This window comes from Mobula hypostoma, chromosome 7 (genome assembly GCF_963921235.1).
Source record: "Mobula hypostoma chromosome 7, sMobHyp1.1, whole genome shotgun sequence".
Lineage (NCBI taxonomy): Eukaryota > Metazoa > Chordata > Chondrichthyes > Myliobatiformes > Myliobatidae > Mobula > Mobula hypostoma.
Window position 1 is genome coordinate 59,353,523 of NC_086103.1, and position 20,185 is coordinate 59,373,707.

Below are 20,185 nucleotides of genomic sequence, written 5' to 3' on the forward strand. Positions count from 1 at the left end.
GCCTCCAAAGAAGAAAGTAGGGGAATGTTTCTTGCATCTCAAGGTCTACCTTCATGCATAGCTGTTAGTTAACATTTGTCATAGTCTTGGATTCACAGCCAGACAGTGTTGAATCTTTGTGGACGGTAAACTCCTATTTACACTAATTCCGTTTTATTCTCCCCCATTCCTCCACTGCCCCCAACCCAATTCTTTCACTCGTCTACACATCGAAGCAATTTACAGTGGCTAGTTAGCATAGTAGCCATATGTTGGCATTGGAATCCCAATTTATTCTCTTGAAGAAATACAACTGGAATTGTTGTTGAAGTACTGATTTGAATTCCAGGCAAATGGAGACTCAAAAGCAAGTAAATAGGGTTAAGTTGCATTAAGGAGTCCAGAGAAACAAAATTCTCCTTTGATTTTATCTTCATTTCTTGCATTTTAATTAGAAAAGAAGAATGGAATAACAAGCATGTTGTTTTGCTTGATTTTATGCACAAAGAATTCCAGTTAATATATTTCAAATGTATAAAGATTCTTCTTTTATAATGAAGTTTAACAACTATTAAGCCTATGTTTTAAGAACATTTTGCAGTACAGGTATTATTCCATGTAATTAAACCTTGCTTTTTAATTTGCATAACTTCCAGTGTATGTTCCTAAATGTTAATTGGATTTCTTTTATTTATACAGAAAGACAGTGCTACTTTGAGAAAACAAATTTCAGATCTGTTCCAAGAAATTAGAATGCTAGTAACTAAGCAAGAAAAGCAAATCTTGGACACAATTATAACAGAGAAAAACACCAACCTTTCAAAAGTCTTAATGAAAATACAAGAATTACAAATTAAAAGAGAAGTTGTTATTCAACTTATTCAGGGAGTGCAAGACCTAAAAAATCAGAAAGACCCGCTATTCTTTATTAAGGTAAAAATATTACTCTTAGTAATCATGTTGATAAATTGCATGTTGAAAGTGTTTTTATAAGTCTGATTTGAAAGTTTTCCATTGAAGTCGAAGAGTTAGAGTATGGAAATAGACCCTTCAGCCCACTGAGTCTGTGCTGGCTATCCTGCTCCTACACTAATCCTATTCTAATCCCATTTTATTCTCCCCATATTTTCTAGAAGATTGGCACAGGCTGATTTAACAAGAATACTTTGAACTGAAGCAATATCCTACTGAATATATTGAAGTCTGTATGAAATGTAACATGGAGAAAGTCTGTCTCTATTATCTTTCCCTTCCTCTGAAATCACCATATTTTTAAAATCCAGTTTTGACATAAGCTTTCCTCAACTGTCTGATTTAACTTGTGTTCTTTCCTCCAGTTTTCTAACCTGCATTTAATTTGTATTCATAAATTAAAACATGTCAATCTTAGTGCAAAATCCTGGTAGTAGTAGATTGTTTTACAAATGGCACAACTTCACTCATGCATTCAAAGTCCCACATCAGAGTTTTGTTATCATTTCGTATAAGGCAAAGCTGTGTGGTAATTCTGAAGCCTACGCCTTCTGACCTTGTGTGTCCCTTTATTTGGTGGAGGAGACTATGACTGCAGGGAAGATTGTGTTGGGTTGAACTACCGATCTCAGTGGTACTGCTACAGAGAGGTACAAAATCCTCTGGAAAGGAAGAAGGATATATATTAAAAAATAAGAATATATACTTTCTTTACAGAATATACCACAGAATTTACAGAATATAGTAGTTGTGAAATCAACGATCAAACAGCTTCATTAATTTTCTGACTGGTCTAATTATTAAGTTATCAACAGTTATTGACAATCATTAAATATTTTCATCATTTAAAAATGATGGAATAGTGTTTTCAAAACAATATTTACGCACGCATCATCATTTTTCGATGAACTGCACGGTTCCATGAACATTGGTATTATCTGATAAAGTGAAAGATGTAATATATGGGGATTTGAACAATATTTTAATGTTTTTTGTTATTATTTTCTAGGACTTCAAATCTACTTACGAAAGGTAGGAGTTGACCTAATATTAGACAGCACAACTAAAAGGATCAGTTTAGCTCAGCCTTTCCAGTGGAGTTCCTGTTGCATTCTAAGTGTCTTGCTTTATAGTCTGACAACAAGCAGCCCATGTGCCAAGTGACCTTCATTTCCATAGTAACAATGGGAGCACAACTCTTCCCTTAACGTACACACTGTCCCCTTTTATAATAAGCCTTTTCCTGATTTACTTTATTCAGGGCATGATGAGCGGTGTCAGCATTGTGCCAATCAGAAGCAGCAAGTTATAGTTGGTCCCTTTCAGCTTTTATGTCAACTGCAGCATAGTAATGAAATCTGTCCCCAGAGCAGACACAGCATTCTGAAATCCTATCCCTTATAACTTAACATTACAGGTTGATCACCAATATTCCAGCGACCTTGGTTCCTGAGCATTGCCGGATTAAAAGAGGTCATGCAATAATAATGGCAAAAATGGATGGTAGAAGCTTAAAAAGGATTAGTAATTAAACTAAAATTAAATGTAAATTTATTAATTACTGTGCTTACAAAGAATGTTGATTCTCAGTTATCTTTTTAAACATTTCATCCAGGCGAAGTTGTTTCATGTGTTTTGATCTCTCCCTGTGTAATTTTTCTTGTATCAAATAAAAATTCATTAGCTCTTGTTCCGTCACAAAGGTTCGTTTCTCTCATCCTGTGATTGAATCACCCTACAACTCAATTAACTTGTCAATAGTAAATCTTTCAGTTCCATCATCGCTGCCATCTTCATCACTTGTAGTGTTTTTAGCAGCATTCAGAACACTTGTAATTTCATCTGAATTAAAAGAGAAGCTGAGCCATCAGTTTCTGGAAAATTGGTGATCAACCGGTAAAACAGAACTTTCTACAGTTCGTGCATTTAGTAGAAAACTACCTATGCAATTCTGTGTGCTCAAGTCCAGAAATAATGAAAAGTAAGATGATTAAAAGAAATATCCATAACTGATACTTAGATCTAATTTATAAAATACTAATCACCTTACCAGATTTGATATTTTACAGAAAAAAACATGAGCATTTTATTTTGCAGAAAATCTGGCAAGATGTCCTTGTAGAGAGTTAAACGGAAAAATCCAATAAGATTGTTTCATTATTCCTACACTTCTTTTGTACAAGAAAAGAGAGAGGAGCGAACAGTTGGCATAAGTTAATCATAATTATATATTGATGATGTAGTAAGTCATTTCAATATAATCAATATTAATCAGAGGTCTTTGTGAAAAACAGGAAAATCATTTATCTCTTTTAAGACTTTGTCATGGAAATTCCAGTGTTTGAAATTTTTCTGACAAATTACACACAACAAAAAAGTGTGCTATTTAGTTTGAGGCAGAAAGGATCAGAAATCAGAAATACTTGGCTGCATTCTAATTGCTACAATACAATTTCAGGATTTTGAACAACAACACCGAAGTAGAAACAATAAAGGTAATCTGGAAAATGCTTGAGGAAACTACAATAATGACCATTAAACAGGAAACGAAGCGAATTTTTGAGATGATAAGCAAACTAATTTTGGACCATCACGGTAAGTACTTTGGTTGTATGAAACATTGAAGGCAAGTATCTATTTCCTAATTGTTTTTATTAGCAAAATAAATTTTATAAAATTTTATTCATAATAAAAAATTACAATAATTAATTATACCAATTTTAAATTGTGTGAGAAATGCAGATATCATTTAGAACTGTAGTTTATGATGTCTGATATGTTTATCACTGATACTCTGTAAATTAGAAGGAAATTCAAAGAGTAGATAAATCAGGAAATCATCAGTAAAAGGATTATAACAGAGAAATTAGATCATATTTTGCAACTACATAGAACTAACATAAAAATGCAACTGAGCAGAAAAAATGCTGTACTGGAGTTGTATTAATGAGCTAGCAACAGCCAGTTTAAGGGGAAGATGGAGGGGAAACTTCTTCACTTAAATGTCGTGAGAGTGTGGATTGAGATGCCAGCACAATTGGTGCATGCGAGCTCGATTTCAATATTTAAGAGAAACATGGGTAGTAGGGGTATGTGGGGCTATGGTCCCATTGCAAGTCGATGAGAGTAGAAAGTCTAAATGGTTTCGACATGAACTAGATGGGCCAAAGGCCTGTTTCAGTGCTGCATTTCTCCCTGACTCAATGACTGAATATATAAAATAGGAAATATTCAGGTAGAGAAAATTATTCTGAGGAACTCATGGCTTTGCACATTTAAATTGAGAAGTAGCTTATTTCGAGAATAAATTATAAGTTTATTGATAAGATAGTAGGTGAATGGTGAAGATGGGAGGAATGAGTAACTGCCAAGGCAGTGTGGTAATTCCTAAAGTAATAGAGAATGATGGGATTTATGAGAGACAAAAGCCACTAATGATGAGAATGAAAGAAAAATTCTAGGTGACAGGATATCAACATTACCTAATAAGAGATAAATGATTGTAGCAAAAGATGTTTTCTGATTATATTTGTTAAATTATGTATATTTGAACATTAAGTTCAATCATATATTCTACTGAGACTGAAATGATATGAGAAAATGTGGAGAAAGAGACTGGAAAAGGAATCATGAGAGAAATACATCAAATGATTCAAATCAATAAAAAGGTGAGAAAATAAACAAGAGAAAATCTTCAGATGCTGGAAATTCAAGCAACACACACAAAATGCTGAAGGAACTCAACAGGCCAGGCAGCACCTATGGAAAGGAGTAAACAGTCGACCTTTTGGGCTGAGACCCTTCATCAGGACTGGACAAAAAAGATGAGAAGTCAGAGTAAGAATCTGGGGGTAGGGGAGGAAAGGTACATTGTGGTAGGTGATAGGTGAAACCAGGAAGGGGGTGGGGGGTGAAGCTGAGGGTAGGGGAGGAAAGGTACATTGTGGTAGGTGAAACCAGGAAGGGGGTGGGGGGTGAAGCTGGGGGTAGGGGAGGAAAGGTACATTGTGGTAGGTGATAGGTGAAACCAGGAAGGGGGTGGGGGGTGAAGCTGAGGGTAGGGGAGGAAAGGTACATTGTGGTAGGTGATAGGTGAAACCAGGAAGGGGGTGGGGGGTGAAGCTGAGGGTAGGGGAGGAAAGGTACATTGTGGTAGGTGATAGGTGAAACCAGGAAGGGGGTGGGGGGTGAAGCTGGGGGTAGGGGAGGAAAGGTACATTGTGGTAGGTGATAGGTGAAACCAGGAAGGGGGTGGGGGGTGAAGCTGGGGGTAGGGGAGGAAAGGTACATTGTGGTAGGTGATAGGTGAAACCAGGAAGTGGGTGGGAGGGGGAAGAGACAAAGTAAAGTAGATGCTGCCTGACCTAAGTTTCTCCAGCATTTTGTGTGTGCTGCTCCAGATTTGCAGCATCTGCAGAATCTCTTGTGTTGATAAGTTGCAGATGTCTTTTGCACACCTCAGTGCATCCCACGGTTGGGACTTAACAAAATTCATACAGCTGTGGCATTGAGGCAATTCTGGATGTGGAGACAAACAGGAAACCGGAAATAACAAGCTGGAACAATCACATTTCTGTGGCATCCACCGCTCCATTTCCACACCTTCAGGCTGCACAGTAAAAATATAAAAAATTACCATTTGTTGGACAACATAGTCAGGCTCATTTTAAGCCTATTGGTTACGTTGCCAACGATATGGAAACTCCAGCTGGGGTATACAGCACTAACTTCACCCAGCCCAGTAGAAAATGTATTGTGGTTAGAGATAGGCCTAGGGTCATGTTCCACATATTCCACACGCCTGACACTTATTACTTAAGGCAAAAATGTCCGGTGGTGTCTAAGAGTGATGTGAGCTGTTAGTTTTAAAGGGATCCTTCAAAAAGGAAAGGATCTCCCTCTCCATGTATTTTTCAACAGCAGAATGAAAATTACAGAAAAGGTAGAGAGTGTAATGGATTATATGGTAAACTAACTGGCTGATGTATGTGGTTATTACAGTGCAACATTTAACCATTAGTTGATTTTAAGATACAAAGCCTATCACAGTTATAACCGTGAAACTCCATGTGAGACACAATAAGGGGCTGGCTCAGAAATTCATAATAATAAGTAGAAAGCATTTAATGTTTTGCTTATAATGTAAATCATAACACAAAATAAACTTCATATTCTATATGACACCTGCATGTCTCATTTGGTATGATTATTTTATTTCTTTCAGATTTGTTACTTATCATCATACCTATAGCAGCACATGTTGTATCATAATCTTGTTGTATATATCATTTTTTAAAAAACATATTTAGCCCAGCCACATGGTGAAGTAACAGAAGAAATGAACGATCAAAATGGGGAAGATAATTTATCAGATTATCTGTGAGTAAAAAAGTCAATTTCATTCTGTATTGTCAAAATATCAAAATCTAATCTACTCATTTTCTATATAATGTCACTGCTGCAGTAAAAGGTAACAGTGATGCCACTAAACCTAATGACCTGAGGAAAAAATACAGTTTGAACTTAGAAGAAGCAGTCCGTTGGTAAATTCACAAAATGCACAGATAGAACCATTAATCATGCAAAGAAACTCCAATAATTTGACAGATTGTTCCTAAATTTACCACCAATTTCATGGAAGTGTAATTGTTCACATGTATTGAACTGTTAGAATTCTTGAAAAAATGATTTGTTAAAATTAAGTGACTAATAATGTTTAAGGCACTGAGAATCAGGATGTCATTAAAAAGTCATTTTTCCGAGTTTTGTTGTTCTATAGTCAATTGAGGTCAACTGGGCTCTAAAAATAATAGTACATTTTCTTGCAACATAACCAGCACAGATCCCCTGACTTCTTATTGTACAGGACGTGTCATTATGCACTGTTTCTGCCTCATAAAATGTTAAAAGTTATTTCCAATTATATTCTGGTTTGAGCAGAGCTATGTATAATGCTCATTTAATATTCCACTTCTATTATTTTATAGCTGAAATATTTCATAGGTAACAGGGATAGCAATTGGAATAACCTTGGGAAGTTATTTATTTTGTTTCCATTCAACAATGCCTACAACAACTACAGTGTACCACTCTAATAGTGGTGGATATGGATTTCAAAGTCTCAGTACTCTTACAGATAATTTGCTTGTCCAGGCAAATATGAAAAACTAAACCACATTAAACATTACAGGTGTGGAGAGGCTTTGAAGGCCCAAAGAGATGAGAAATTATCATCTTGTCTTATTTCTTCTAATCTTGCTGCCACAGTCTGATATAACTGACCAAAGGAATGGTGTTGATGATGGTGATCTTTGTAATCTTGTCATAAAGAAGGAGAGGAGGTTCTCTTGTCTATTTACTTGTCAATAATGTTATAGGTTACTTGGCAATATAGTCTGGATATCATATTCTGCAATCAGTCCCCATCAATATCATTATCATAGAGCTGTGGTTGATGCCAAAATCTGTGGAATTATTAGTGATCAGCCACAATCTTAATAATCTTATGACAAAACAAAGATTATAAATTAAGTGTCTGAACTTGGGTTGAACATGCATTTTTGTAAATATTATGTCTTATGGAAGAAGCTGGGAGTCTCTTTGTACCAGTGTGAACGGAAAGCTTGGATAAAGCATTAATTCAAATATTGCTGGACATGGTCAGAGTTGACACAGTGAAAACGTAACATATGCAGGAAAGACAAAGGCTTGATTCTTGATAATCCATTGCAAAATCAACTGCAATTATTGGTGCAGCTTGTGAAGAGCCTGCTTGAGCCACAGTCCTACTCTTCAGCAGAGTACGTACCAATCAACAATGGCTATCAGAGATGATGGCACAACTTACAATGCTGTTTTTCATAATGTCTATCAATATAAAACCATAGGAAATGAAAGATCAAATGACCTGCTTTTTGGATTCCAGACCTAACCAGTTCCCCTCTACCACCACTCTGCTCCGTCTAGCGGAATTAGTCCTTACTCTTAATAATATCTCCTTTGGCTCCTCCCACTTCCTCCAAACTAAAGGTGTAGCTATGGGCACCCGTATGGGTCCGAGCTATGCCTGCCTTTTTGTTGGCTTTGTGGAACAATCTATGTTCCAAACCTATTCTGGTATCTGTCCCCCACTTTTCCTTCGCTGCATCGATGACTGCATTGGCGCTGCTTCCTGCACGCATGCTGAGCTCGTTGACTTCATTAACTTTGCTTCCAACTTTCTCCCTGCCCTCAAGTTTACCTGGTCCATTTTCGACACCTCCCTCTCCTTTCTAGATCTTTCTGTCTCTATCTCTGGAGACAGCTTACCTACTGATGTCTACTATAAGCGTACTGACTCTCACAGCTATCTGGGCTATTCTTCTTCCCACCCTGTCTCTCAAAAATGCCATCCCCTTCTCGCAATTCCTCCGTCTCCGCCGCATCTGCTCTTAGGATGAGGCTTTTCATTCCAGGATGAGGGAGATGTCCTCCTTTTTTAAAGAAAGGGGCTTCCCTTCCTCCACCATCAACTCTGCTCTCAAATGCATCTCCCCCATTTCACACACACCTGCTCTCACTCCATCCTCCTGCCACCCCACTAGCAATAGGATTCCCCTTGTCCTTACCTACCACCCCACCAGCCTCCGGGTCCAACATATTATTCTCCATAACTTCCGCCACCTCCAACGGGATCCCACTACTAAGCACATCTTTCCCTCCCCCAGCTCTCTGCTTTCTGCAGGGATCGCTCCCTACGCGACTCCCTTGTCCATTCGTCCCCCTCATCCCTCCCCACCGATCTCCCTCCTGGCACTTATCCTTGTAAGCAGAACAAGTGCTACACATGCCCTTACACTTCCTCTCTTACCACCATTCAGGGCCCCAGACAGTCCTTCCAGGTGAGGCGACACTTCACCTGTGAGTCGGCTGGGGTGATATACTACGTCCGGTGCTCCCGATGTGGCCTTCTATATATTGGCAAGACCCGACGCAGACTGGGAGATCGTTTCGCTCTGTCCGCCAGAGAAAGCAGGATCTCCCAGTAGCCACACATTTTAATTCCATGTCCCATTCCCATTTTGATATGTCTATCCACGGCCTCCTCTACTGTAAAGATGAAGCCACACTCAGGTTGGAGGAACAACACCTTATATTCCGTCTGGGTAGCCTCCAATCTGATGGCATGAACATTCACTTCTCAAACTTCCACTAATGCCCCTCCTCCCCCTCACACCCCATCCGTTATTTATTTAGTTATATACACACACATTCTTTTTCTCTCTCTCCTTTTTCTCCCTCTGTCCCTCTCACTATACCCCTTGCCCATCCTCTGGGTTCCCCCCCCCCTTTTCTTTCTCCTAGGCCTCCCGTCCTATGATCCTGTCATATCCCTTTTGCCATTCAACTGTCCAGCTCTTGGCTCCATCCCTCTCCCTCCTGTCTTCTTCTATCATTTTGGATCTCCCCCTTCCCCTCCCACTTTCAAATCTCTTACTAGCTCTTCTTTCAGTTAGTCCTGACGAAGGGTCTCGGCCCGAAACGTCGACTGTACCTCTTCCAAAAGATGCTGCCTGGCCTGCTGTGTTCACCAGCAACTTTGATGTGTGTTGCTTGAATTTCCAGCATCTGCAGATTTCCTCGTGTTTGCGATCAAATGATCTCTTCAGCTTTCTCCACCATTTAAGAATAATTATGGATTATTGTTTGCCTCAAGTCTGCTTCCCCATTTGATTCTAAAATCTTCAGATTCACTTTGTGCTCAAGAAACTTTAGAACTCAAAATTCAATACTAACAAAAGAATAGAAAATGGAATAGATGATTCAACTTCTCAGATACTTTTCCATTCAATAAGTTTGTAGCTGACCTTAACACCACTTTCTTGCAATAACTCCATATCTCTTGATTTTCTTTAATAACAAAAAATTTATATGTTCAATATACTGAACAATCATGATTGTCCCTATTTTCAATAAATTGCACGTGTGCTGCTACATTAGTAAAAGTGGAATTCTTCCACACTTTCTTTTGGTTGTCATTTTCTATATTTTCAACTGGAAATTCCAAAGTTTTGTGATATATTCTCACTGAGATTGTAACGACAGTGTCTTCTGAGATGGAGAATTCCAAAGATATGCTATTTGCTTTTGGTTAGAAATTTCCCACATCCACATCCTAAATGGTCAGCCTTTTTCCCTGTGATCATGCGTCTTAGAACTCCAGACAGAAGAAGCAACCCCTCATCTGCTTCCAAGCTAATTCCTCTCAGAATCTTGAAAGTTACAATGCTTCTTCACAACCTGGTTGCATTTCACTCTGTATTTTTAACTTATACAAAACTGATCCCTTTGGCACACATTCAGTAACAGTTAATCCCTACATCACTCAATCAGTAAATCCCTACATCACTCAAATCAGTAACAGTGTTCTAAAGCATGCATGGACATCTTGAATACTAACAAAGATTTGTTATTTATTATAGGAAACCCACAGCAAGTGAAGATGTCCGAAGATTTCAGCATACGTTTTCATTTTGCAAAGGTATTTATTTAAAGTAGATTAATCACAAATAAAATAAGCTGTCACAATGTTAGATGGAACATCCTTTTTTCAAATGCAAATGATATTTTTCTTGCTTAGCCAAGTTTACTTTGCAGAAATCTGGCATTCTGTTCTGAGTATCATAGCTCATTTTTAATGTGAAATCTAAGGAAACAACAGAAATAGTTTGCACTTTTTGCAATATGTTATGTTTGTGATTATAGTATATCACTGCTGAAAAGACAGAAAATGGCTGACAAAGGAAAAGATTGAAGAATGTCTCCTCTACTAGTGTTGCATCACACAATTACTTTATCAATATAGAAAAATCAGTACTTTCTCTACATGTTAATATGTACATCAGCATATAAGTAGGACAAAAATGGTTTTGGTCTTGAATGTACATAAAAATCATTCTCATATGTTAAATCTGATGACATTGTTATCTAAGGGTTCTTCAGAAGTCAAAAATGAGGCATAAAACTTGGTGGTTACCGTATTTATTAGGTATTACATGTTGAGTACCCTTTATCTGAAAATTCGAAGTCTGACAAACTCAGAAATCCAAAAATGTTTTGAATGTGATGTTAAAAATGGAAAATTCCATGAGGCACTGGGAAGATTCTCAAGCAAAGCACGTCTCTGTGCACCACAGACAGTTCTGAGAAGAGACCTCACATATGTAATGACAGAAGTTAATGAAAAATAGAAAAACATTGCACAAAATGAAAAATTAAGATCTTGAACGTGTATTGAAAGAGTGGATTCATCAGAGTTGGGAGAACATATGCAATTTAACGGTACGCAGTTCATGAAACAAGCAAAGATCTATTCATGTTGCAGTGTTATCCAAGCTTGGCAATTAGCTTGAAAACATCAGCTTGGTGAACGCTGCAACGTCAAAGGCCTCAACCAGAGCTACCAGTATTCCCCACCATCCTAACAAAGCTCTATCCCGACAAACTGAAAATTGAAGATAATTGTGGCTATTCAGCAGGCTATTTGCATATACTTAAGAAAAAGCATAGGAATAAATTTTTAAAGCAACTGCTAATCACAAAGTAGCAGAGAAATTATTGATGAATTTGCTAAGATCGTCACTGGATAACACCAGAACAAGTCTACAATGCTGATAGTTTAGGTCTTACCTTACACAAAACCTAAAAGAAGTAAAATACAAATACAGTGTACAGTGATTTTAATCAAATCACGACATTGCAGATAGAGACTGAAAGCCTGCCATTGTTTGTTGTTGTTCAACAGCTGATTCAGCTATTCTCCCGATGGCACTGTGCTGCTTCTCTTACTCTGCCATGCACACATTTTATTTTCATTATATTAATGGTATGTAATAATTTTTACTGTTAAGTACATATGTATGATGAACAAATGTAAGGCAGACTGCTCATTGGTAGCACATAAATTCAGAGTCGGAAATGATGGTGATCCAAAGCTAATTCAAGATATATTCCAAAATTGAGAAAAATCCAATATTCAATATAGAAACATAGAAACATAGAAAATAGGTGCAGGAGTAGGCCATTCGGCCCTTCGAGCCTGCACCGCCATTTATTATGATCATGGCTGATCATCCAACTCAGAACCCAGCCTTCCCTCCATACCCCCTGACCCCTGTAGCCACAAGGGCCATATCTAACTTCCTTTTAAACATAGCTAATGAACTGGCCTCAACAGTTTGCTGTGGCAGAGAATTCCACAGATTCACCACTCTCTGTTTGAAGAAGTTTTTCCTAACCTCGGTCCTAAAAGGCTTCCCCTCTATCCTCAAACTGTGACCCCTCGTTCTAGACCTCCCCAACATCGGGAACAATCTTCCCGCATCTAGCCTGTCCAATCCCTTTAGGATCTTATACGTTTCAATCAGATCCCCCCTCAATCTTCTAAATTCCAACGAGTACAAGCCCAGTTCATCCAGTCTTTCTTCATATGAAAGACCTGCCATCCCAGGAATCAATCTGGCCCTAAGCATTTCAGATAAGGGGTACTCAACCTGTACAAGAAAGTAAAGCAAACAAAGAAAGAGAAAGAACAAAGAAGTCATGGTTGTCTTGTAGGTTTTCACAAATTAATGAGTGAAGGTCTTTTATGTTTAGGAAAATCCATAGCAACTCATTTATTGAACACCAAAAAGCTGAAAACAAAGCTTGCTAAAAATACTTCACATAATTACCTCAGCACATCAGACATGTCTCTTAAAGTGAACCCCAACCCAAAGTCAGTGGTTGTGAATTCTGTACATTTCCATCAGTTACATTATCCTACACAACAAACCCCACCCCCCACCCAGAGTTCACTAAAACCGGTATTGTGAGTCTGTCCGGAGTGCAGATGAGACACCAGCCTCAGGTGTTCAGTGGGTGGAGGAACAGCAGGTGCCACTGGCTTGTCTAGAGGTGTGTTGGTCACGCCGTGATGGCAGGGGCATGGTAGTGGAATCCTCTAAATCTGGTTGGCCAGTTTTAAGGTGATCTACTGAATTACATTCAGGTTTACCCCTCTTATCTATGATAAAGGTCTTTGCTCTCCATTCCAAAATGCAGAATGGGTCATCGTAAGGGGGCCTAAGGGGATGTTGGTTTGCTTCATGGCAGATGAAAACCAATGAGGTGGAATGTAGGTTCACAGGAACCCAAGGGTGCTCTACACCATGACGGATGGTAGGAATATGTGCAAAGGAATTGAATTTACTGAGGAGGGTGGAATGCAATTGAGAGGCTAACCAGCTGGTCATGGCATCAGGAATAAATTGATCTGACACTTGTAATGGCTGGCCATATACCAGTTCAGCTGTGGATGACTGTAGGGCCTCTTCTGGAGTTGTTCTGAGCCCCAGCAGGACCCATAGGAAACGATCGTGCCAACATTCGTCCATCAGGGAAGCCCTCAGAGCAACCTTTAAGGAGCGGTAAAACTGCTTGCCTAGACCATGTGCCGTGGTGTCATATAGCCTAACACCAAGGTTCTGGGCCATTGCAGCCCAGAGCTGTGATATGAATTTGGGTCGGCGGTAAGAGGAAATACCAGATGGGGTGCCAATCCGTACAACCCAGGTGCTGATTAACACCCAAGCCACGTCTGCAGCCATCATCGATGCTAGATGGTCTACCATGGTAAGGGGGTGCGAGAAACTGCAAAAAGGGGAAGAAGACCAGCAAAGTCCACACTGACATGGTCAAACTGTCACTCAGGGACCTCAAAAGGTGCCAATTGTGCCTGGACATGACAGTTAGTTCTTGCCCGCTGGTACTCTACACAGGCTGTAGCCCAATCATGCCCATCCTTTCTAAGGCCATGCCACACAAATTTCAGCCCAACCATTTTCTTTGAGGCCTTCTGGCTGGGATGCAAGATACCATTTATGGAGTTAAAAATAGCCTGATCCAGTTTGCGGACACTATGGGTGAGAGAGACCAATTGAGACATCACGCCACAGAGAAAATGCAGCTTCCACGAACTTAATGTCAGCCAACCACAGGCCCATGACTGCTGTTTGGTAAACCTGGACCTCTGGCTCAGTAGCTTAGTCAGCTGCCACACCTGCATTGTCAACCCCTATGTGTATGGCCACAATAGCTGGTCTTGAGTGGCAAACAACACAGCATTTTTCCCCTTAATATTTTGTATATCAGTTGTGTACTCTGATATGCAGGCCAGCTTCTGTTGCTGTCATGTAGACCAAGGGTCTGATATTTTGGTCATCACATGAATGAGGGGTTTGTGGTCAACCAATGCTGTAGCATGGCAACCCTCCAGAAGAAAATGAAAATGGTGGACAGTCAGATAGAACCCCAGAAGCTCATTGTCAAATGTGGCGTACTTCCTTTTGAGGGGGCAGAGCTGTTGGCTGAAGAAGGCGAATGACTGCCACACGCCTCCAACCAACTGTTCATGCACAGCACCCACAGCATTGTCTGAAGAGTCAGTAGTTTTGGCTATGGGTGCATTGAAGAGTGGGTGCCCCAGGAGGGTCGCGTTAGAAAGAACTTGTTTGGTATCATCAAATGCCTTTGTCATGTCCAATGACCAGTCATCACTTGATTAGGGGTATCGACTTTTCGCACACTGTACAGGGGGACCATAAGTTCAACAACTCAGGGAATGAAGTGGTGATAGAAATTCACCATGCCTAAAAATTCTTGTAGTTCTATGGTAGTGCAGGGCAGCAGGAAATCCATAATAGCGGCTACTTCTAATGGGAGGGGTTTTGCACCTTCTGCAGAGATGCAATGGCTGAGAAAGTCAATGGCTGACAACCCAAGCTGGCATTTAGCTGGGTTAATAATCAATCCATGTAGGCTTAAGCATTCGGAACGTGTGTGGAGATGAGATGCGTGTTTGGATTTGGATGCATTGGCAACAAGTATGTCATCCAGGTAAACAAAAAGAAAATCTAAGTCTTTTCATTCAGAGTTTGTGCTACATTTTACAGTCCAAACAGCATGCACAGGTACTCAAAAAAAACCAAACAAGGTTATCACAGACATTTTGGGAATGTCCTCCAAGCATCCAGGCACCTGATAGTAATCCCTAACTAGAATGACTTTGGAAAAATTTAACTTCCAGCTAAATATGCAGAAAAGTTCTGAATGTGTGGGATCGGGTAATGATCAGGGATGGTGGCCTCATTAAGGTGTTGGTAATCGCCACATGGGTGACAACAGCCATCGGACTTGGGGACCACATGGAAGGGTGAAGCCCAGGGGCTATTTGGCCAGTGTACAATGCCAAGTCTTTCCACATTGTCAAACTCAGCCTTTGCCTTTATTTTGCTTTGCTCGTTCCAGTCTGCATGCATGGGCATGAACTGGTGGGCCAGTTGTGGACATGTGATGCTTGACCCCATGTTTTGTGACTGTAGTGGAAAATGTGGGCCTGGTGAGGTCGGGGTGTTTTCCCAGCAGTCGAATAAACTCACTTAGTCGATCTTAAGATCTGCCAGCTTGTGAATGTCAACAACTTTGGGTTATTACCCTGCTCCCCAAGTAAGTTCCCCACAACAACTCTGTCAAGCACATGCAGTACTGCATGTGAGTTTATTCACTGCATTAGTCCTCGGGCACATAGGAAGTCAGCACTGAGCAGGTGTCTAGCCACTTCAGCCAGCCTGAAGTCCCACGTCACCCACTGAAGCTGAGCTTCGCCCATCATGTCCCACCAGTTGCAATCCTGCTGCTGTTGGCGGGCTCCAGCAAGGTTTCATTGCTCCTTGCCTTCTCATCAATAGTCAATGCCAGCAGCACACTCATCTGAGCACCCATGTCACACAGCAAGTGTTGCCCTGAAAAGGTGCCCATAATGAACAGTAGACAGCCATGGTGTTCACAGACCTCTGACGTCCCAATGCACTGGCACTGTCAAAGCTGCAAGGTGCTTGGTACTTACTAGCATTTGCACCAAAGTGAGCATGGTAAAAGCACAGGCCCAGTGTCATCTGTTTCGCAGCTGTTGGAGTCCTTATGTTGGGGGCCTTGCTGATTGGACTTACTGAGATGGAGAAAGGAGGAGGAATGATCCACTCCTACCTAGCTGAGTTCAGAGCATCAGCCATTTTAGCAACCTCCCTCTAGTAACTCACGGGTGCATTAGAGAGGGCTATGTAAAGTTGATCAGGCATTTGCTGCATGAAGAGTCCTTTAAAAATAAAATAAGGATGGTGATTCCCCAAGAGAGACAGCTTGTGATCCATTAGCTCTGATGCCTTAGCATCATCGAGACTGGGCAAAGAGAGCAACTGTTTGGCACACTCAGGCTCTGATAGTTCTAATGGTAGTTTGTAAAAGGTGAGTTTTCAGCGATTGGTATTATTGTGTTCAGGCGGCTGTTCTAGCAGACTCACCACTCTCGCAGCCATGGGGTTGCTGAGCGACACTACCACATAGAAATATTCGGTGTTGTCAGCGGTGTTTTCTCACAGCACAGATTGGACCTCAGCTTGTACAAACCATGCAATGGCATCTTGCTCCCAAAACTCTGGCAGTTTGAAAGCGGCTGCTTTGGCTGACATATTCAATAACTCTGGAATCATCCGAGAACATCAGGGTCACTAATGTAGATCTTCACACATGAAAAGGATGCGGTTTTTGGTTCAGGAAAGTCCATAGCAACTCTTATTGAACACCAAAACACCGAACACAAAACGCGATAAAACTACTTTACATAGTTACCTCATCATGTAAGACCAGCCTCCTAAAGTGAAACCCAAGCCAAATGTCGCTGGTTGTAAATTCTGTATATTTCCATCAGTTACCTTACTGTACAGTATCATACTAAAAACTAGCTCAGACTGAAGAGTTAACAAGACATTCTAGTGATGAGGAATAACTCTTGAAATAATCAGGTTCAGTGGCATGACAGTCTGCACAGAAACTGAAAAAAATGCTAAATCAGTATACTACAATAACTAAAAATTCTCTAAATAATTATACATAAGCAATGATATAAAAATTATATAGAAGCATAGAAAAATTAAGCTACAAGAAAAATAGCAATCCTACACTCTAATATAACACATGCAATGAAAATTTCTTAGGATAACAGTAAAAGTGAATTTGATGTCAGAAATCAAAACTATATACACTAAAATGACCAGCAAAACAGCATAGGAGACACAAAGTCTGGAACCAAAGGCAAATATCAGAAGCAAATGGTTGGAAAATATCTCTATGAGTAAGATAACATTTCTTCAGCATGAATGTAGCTTTGCTGTTTTTGGAAAGTTATTTTATTCGAAATTTATGTCTCCTTAATTCCCTTGTTAAAGTTGATTTGTGCATTGTTGAATTCACAGTTTATATCAATATCTTTCTGTCATATTCAGTGCTATCATTGAATTCCTGACTAGTGAATTCCTGACTAGAATCTACAAGAGAACTCCAGATTTTCCAGTTGAAATTTAGTCTAAAGTCAACATGATTCATGTCTATTCAGATTGTCTAAGGCATCCATTAGTCTTGTGAGACCATGGATCTGCGCCTGGAAAGTCTTCACTCTCCAGGGCGCAGGCCTGGGCAAGGTTGTATGGAAGACTAGCAGTTGGCCATGCTGCAAGTCTCCCCTCTCCACGACACCAATGTTGTCCAAGGGAAGGGCATTAGGACCCATACAGTGTCGTCGCAGAGCAATGTGTGATTAAGTGCCTTGCTCAAGGACACAACACATTGCCTCGGCTGGGGCTCGAACTCACGACCTTCAGGTTGCTAGTCCAATGCCTTAACCACTAGGCCACATGCCCATTCAGATTGTCTATCCTTATTCAAATCTATTGAAAGTTTGATGCTCAAAAGCCTGAGAAAAGAGGGAAATAGTGGCAAATCATTAGGCAAGGGGAAGCCTTCAACCTTTCTGAAGATGTGTGAATGAGAGAGCACATACCATACTGAACTTGTTCAGTGGTGGGGAGTCACTTGGCCTATACAGTGGATTTACTCCTAGAGTCTTTTCTGAAGTATATTCAACAAACCTAAGTGTTAGCAGAACTATTGCACGGTCACATCCAAGAAGTTAGTTGCAAACCGTTCATTTTCATTCACAGGTGTGGAGTCAGAGAAAATGGATGCCAACTTTACATCTGTGACCTGAAAACTACCCTGCAAATGCAGTGGGTCAAGGATTAACACACTGATCTTTTATCATTCGCACATCATCCCTCCAATTTGAATAGGCTGAACTATGCCTTCTATTGCCATTGATAGACCCATCATCATGACACCGAATCCAATTTAGTTAATACCATTCTCAAGATTGGAGGCAATAGCTTAATCCACAGATGATCAGAGGTAATTTCACGCTTGTTTCTTTCTGTCTCTCCAGATATGCCAGTCCCATTACTACTGGAGAAGCCAGTTAAATCAAACGTCAAAGTAACATCCAGAGGAGATCAGGAAGCATTGTGGTCCCCTGAACTGCAACTGGCCGCCTCGGAACAGGCTGTTGTGACACACCTGGCGGAGGAAACAGTTCTCAGACCATCTGCAAGGCTACGTAGGTGTCACCAGATTCAAGTCTTAGTGCCGCCGGATCTGATTGATCTGAATTTTCAGGCTCTGTTCTTGGGGCTACTGGAGGCTAAGAATGCAATCAGTGGGGATCTACGAGCAGCCAGAGCTGACCCTGAAGCCCACATGCATCTTCATTTCACTGATGTGCATAGAGCTGAGCCACCTGATGTGGCACAACTGCAAGCCTCAAAGCAGTCTGGTACAATGGACATGCACGCAGCTATGCTTGCAGACTTGTACAATGCTTTGCAGGCAGGAATGTCAGACCTTTTGAGTGCCCAAAAGGTTGGGCTGACAGAGATCCAGAATGCTCTTCGGGCGGACATGTCCGATATATGGGGAACTATTCATATTGGCCTGATCCAGGTGAATGAAAACCTGCAGCAGTTGCACACAGCCATGCAAAAATGTTTGAGTCAAATTAGTGAAGGTGTTTGCTCCATTGTTAACCTTGTAACAGAGGAGATGTTGGGACAAGCTTACTGCTCTAGACAGTTCATGGCAGAAACTAGTATGCCAAGATCGGAGGCGGAAAGAAAGCGAAGGCAAGATCCATATTCTTCGGGTAGTGACATTGAAGTTCCTATTCTGTGGAATGTTTTAGTTTCTACAGAAGATTTACACCTAGCCAGGCCATCCACTAGTAATACCAGGACTTTGGAATTTATCAAACTTGCAGAGAATCAGCACATGGCTAAAATTTGATCAGATGAACTACTTTCCTGGTTCCGTATTCTTAATAAGACTAGCCAACATATTAAATTCACTTCACACATTTTCCATTATGTCGTGCTGTGATTTTATTGTGGTGAGGTTTTGCATGAGCTCAGTGTTGGGGCAAAAACTAAAATGTAGTATTCCACTGAGTCTATCATCAGCAACATTACAAAAGCTCCCGTTTGAACTGTGAGCTACTTTTATACCTGTGTCTATCCTGGACAACACAGTACAATGGGAGATGGAAAAACCATGTAGAAATGGCAATGTTAATTATAATCATGGGGGATTTCAATATAAAGATAGATTTGGAAAACCAGTGCTGTGTCCCAAGAAAAGGAATTCGTGGTTGAGCCCACTCAGGAAAAGGAATTCTGGACTGGGTGTTGTGTAAATGATCAGTTTTGATTAGGGAGCTGAAGGTGAAAGAACTCCAAGAAGCAGTGATAAAAATAAGATAGAATTCATCCTGCAGTTTGAAAAAGAGACATTAAAATCAAATGTGTCAGTATTGCAGTGGAGTAAAGGGAATTACCGAGGCAATGAGAGAGGAGCTAGCCAAAGTTGATTGGAAGGGGACACTAGCAGGTATGACAGCAGAACAGCACTGGTTGGAATTCCTGCAAGCAATTCAGAGGGCAGAGAGTAGATTAATCCCAAAGAAGAAATATTCTAAAGGGAGGATAAGGTAACTGCGGCTGACGTGGGAAGTCAATGTCAGAATAAAAGCAAAAGAAGGGGCATACAATATAAAACAGCAAAAATTAGTGGGAAGCTAGAGGATCGGAAAGCTTTTAAAAAATGAACTAAAAGGCAATAAGGAGAGAAAAAATTAAATATGATGTTACCCTAGCCAATAATATAAAAGAGGATATCAAAAGTGTTTTGCAAATATATAAAGAGTAAAAGAGGCACGATGGATATTGTATCATTGGAAAATGATGCTGGAGAGGTAGTAATGAGGGAAAAAGAAATGGCA

At 40.2% G+C, this 20,185-nt stretch overlaps 1 protein-coding gene across 3 annotated transcripts in view; it reads left to right on the plus strand.

Moving 5' to 3' along the window:
* The first annotated feature begins 800 nt into the window (after positions 1-800).
* The window catches only part of LOC134348925 (uncharacterized), a 29,795-nt gene continuing 10,410 nt past the window's right edge, over positions 801-20,185 (plus strand). For 2 of the 3 annotated variants that reach the window (XM_063052727.1, XM_063052728.1), the window contains exons 1-6: positions 801-912; positions 1,961-1,983; positions 3,410-3,546; positions 6,261-6,330; positions 10,413-10,471; positions 18,302-18,472. In XM_063052727.1, coding sequence (XP_062908797.1) covers positions 811-912; positions 1,961-1,983; positions 3,410-3,546; positions 6,261-6,330; positions 10,413-10,471; positions 18,302-18,472 — 562 coding nt within the window. In that variant the 5' untranslated portion in view covers positions 801-810. The remainder of the gene's footprint in view (positions 913-1,960; positions 1,984-3,409; positions 3,547-6,260; positions 6,331-10,412; positions 10,472-18,301; positions 18,473-20,185) is intronic. The other variant, XM_063052730.1, reaches the window with a different exon arrangement.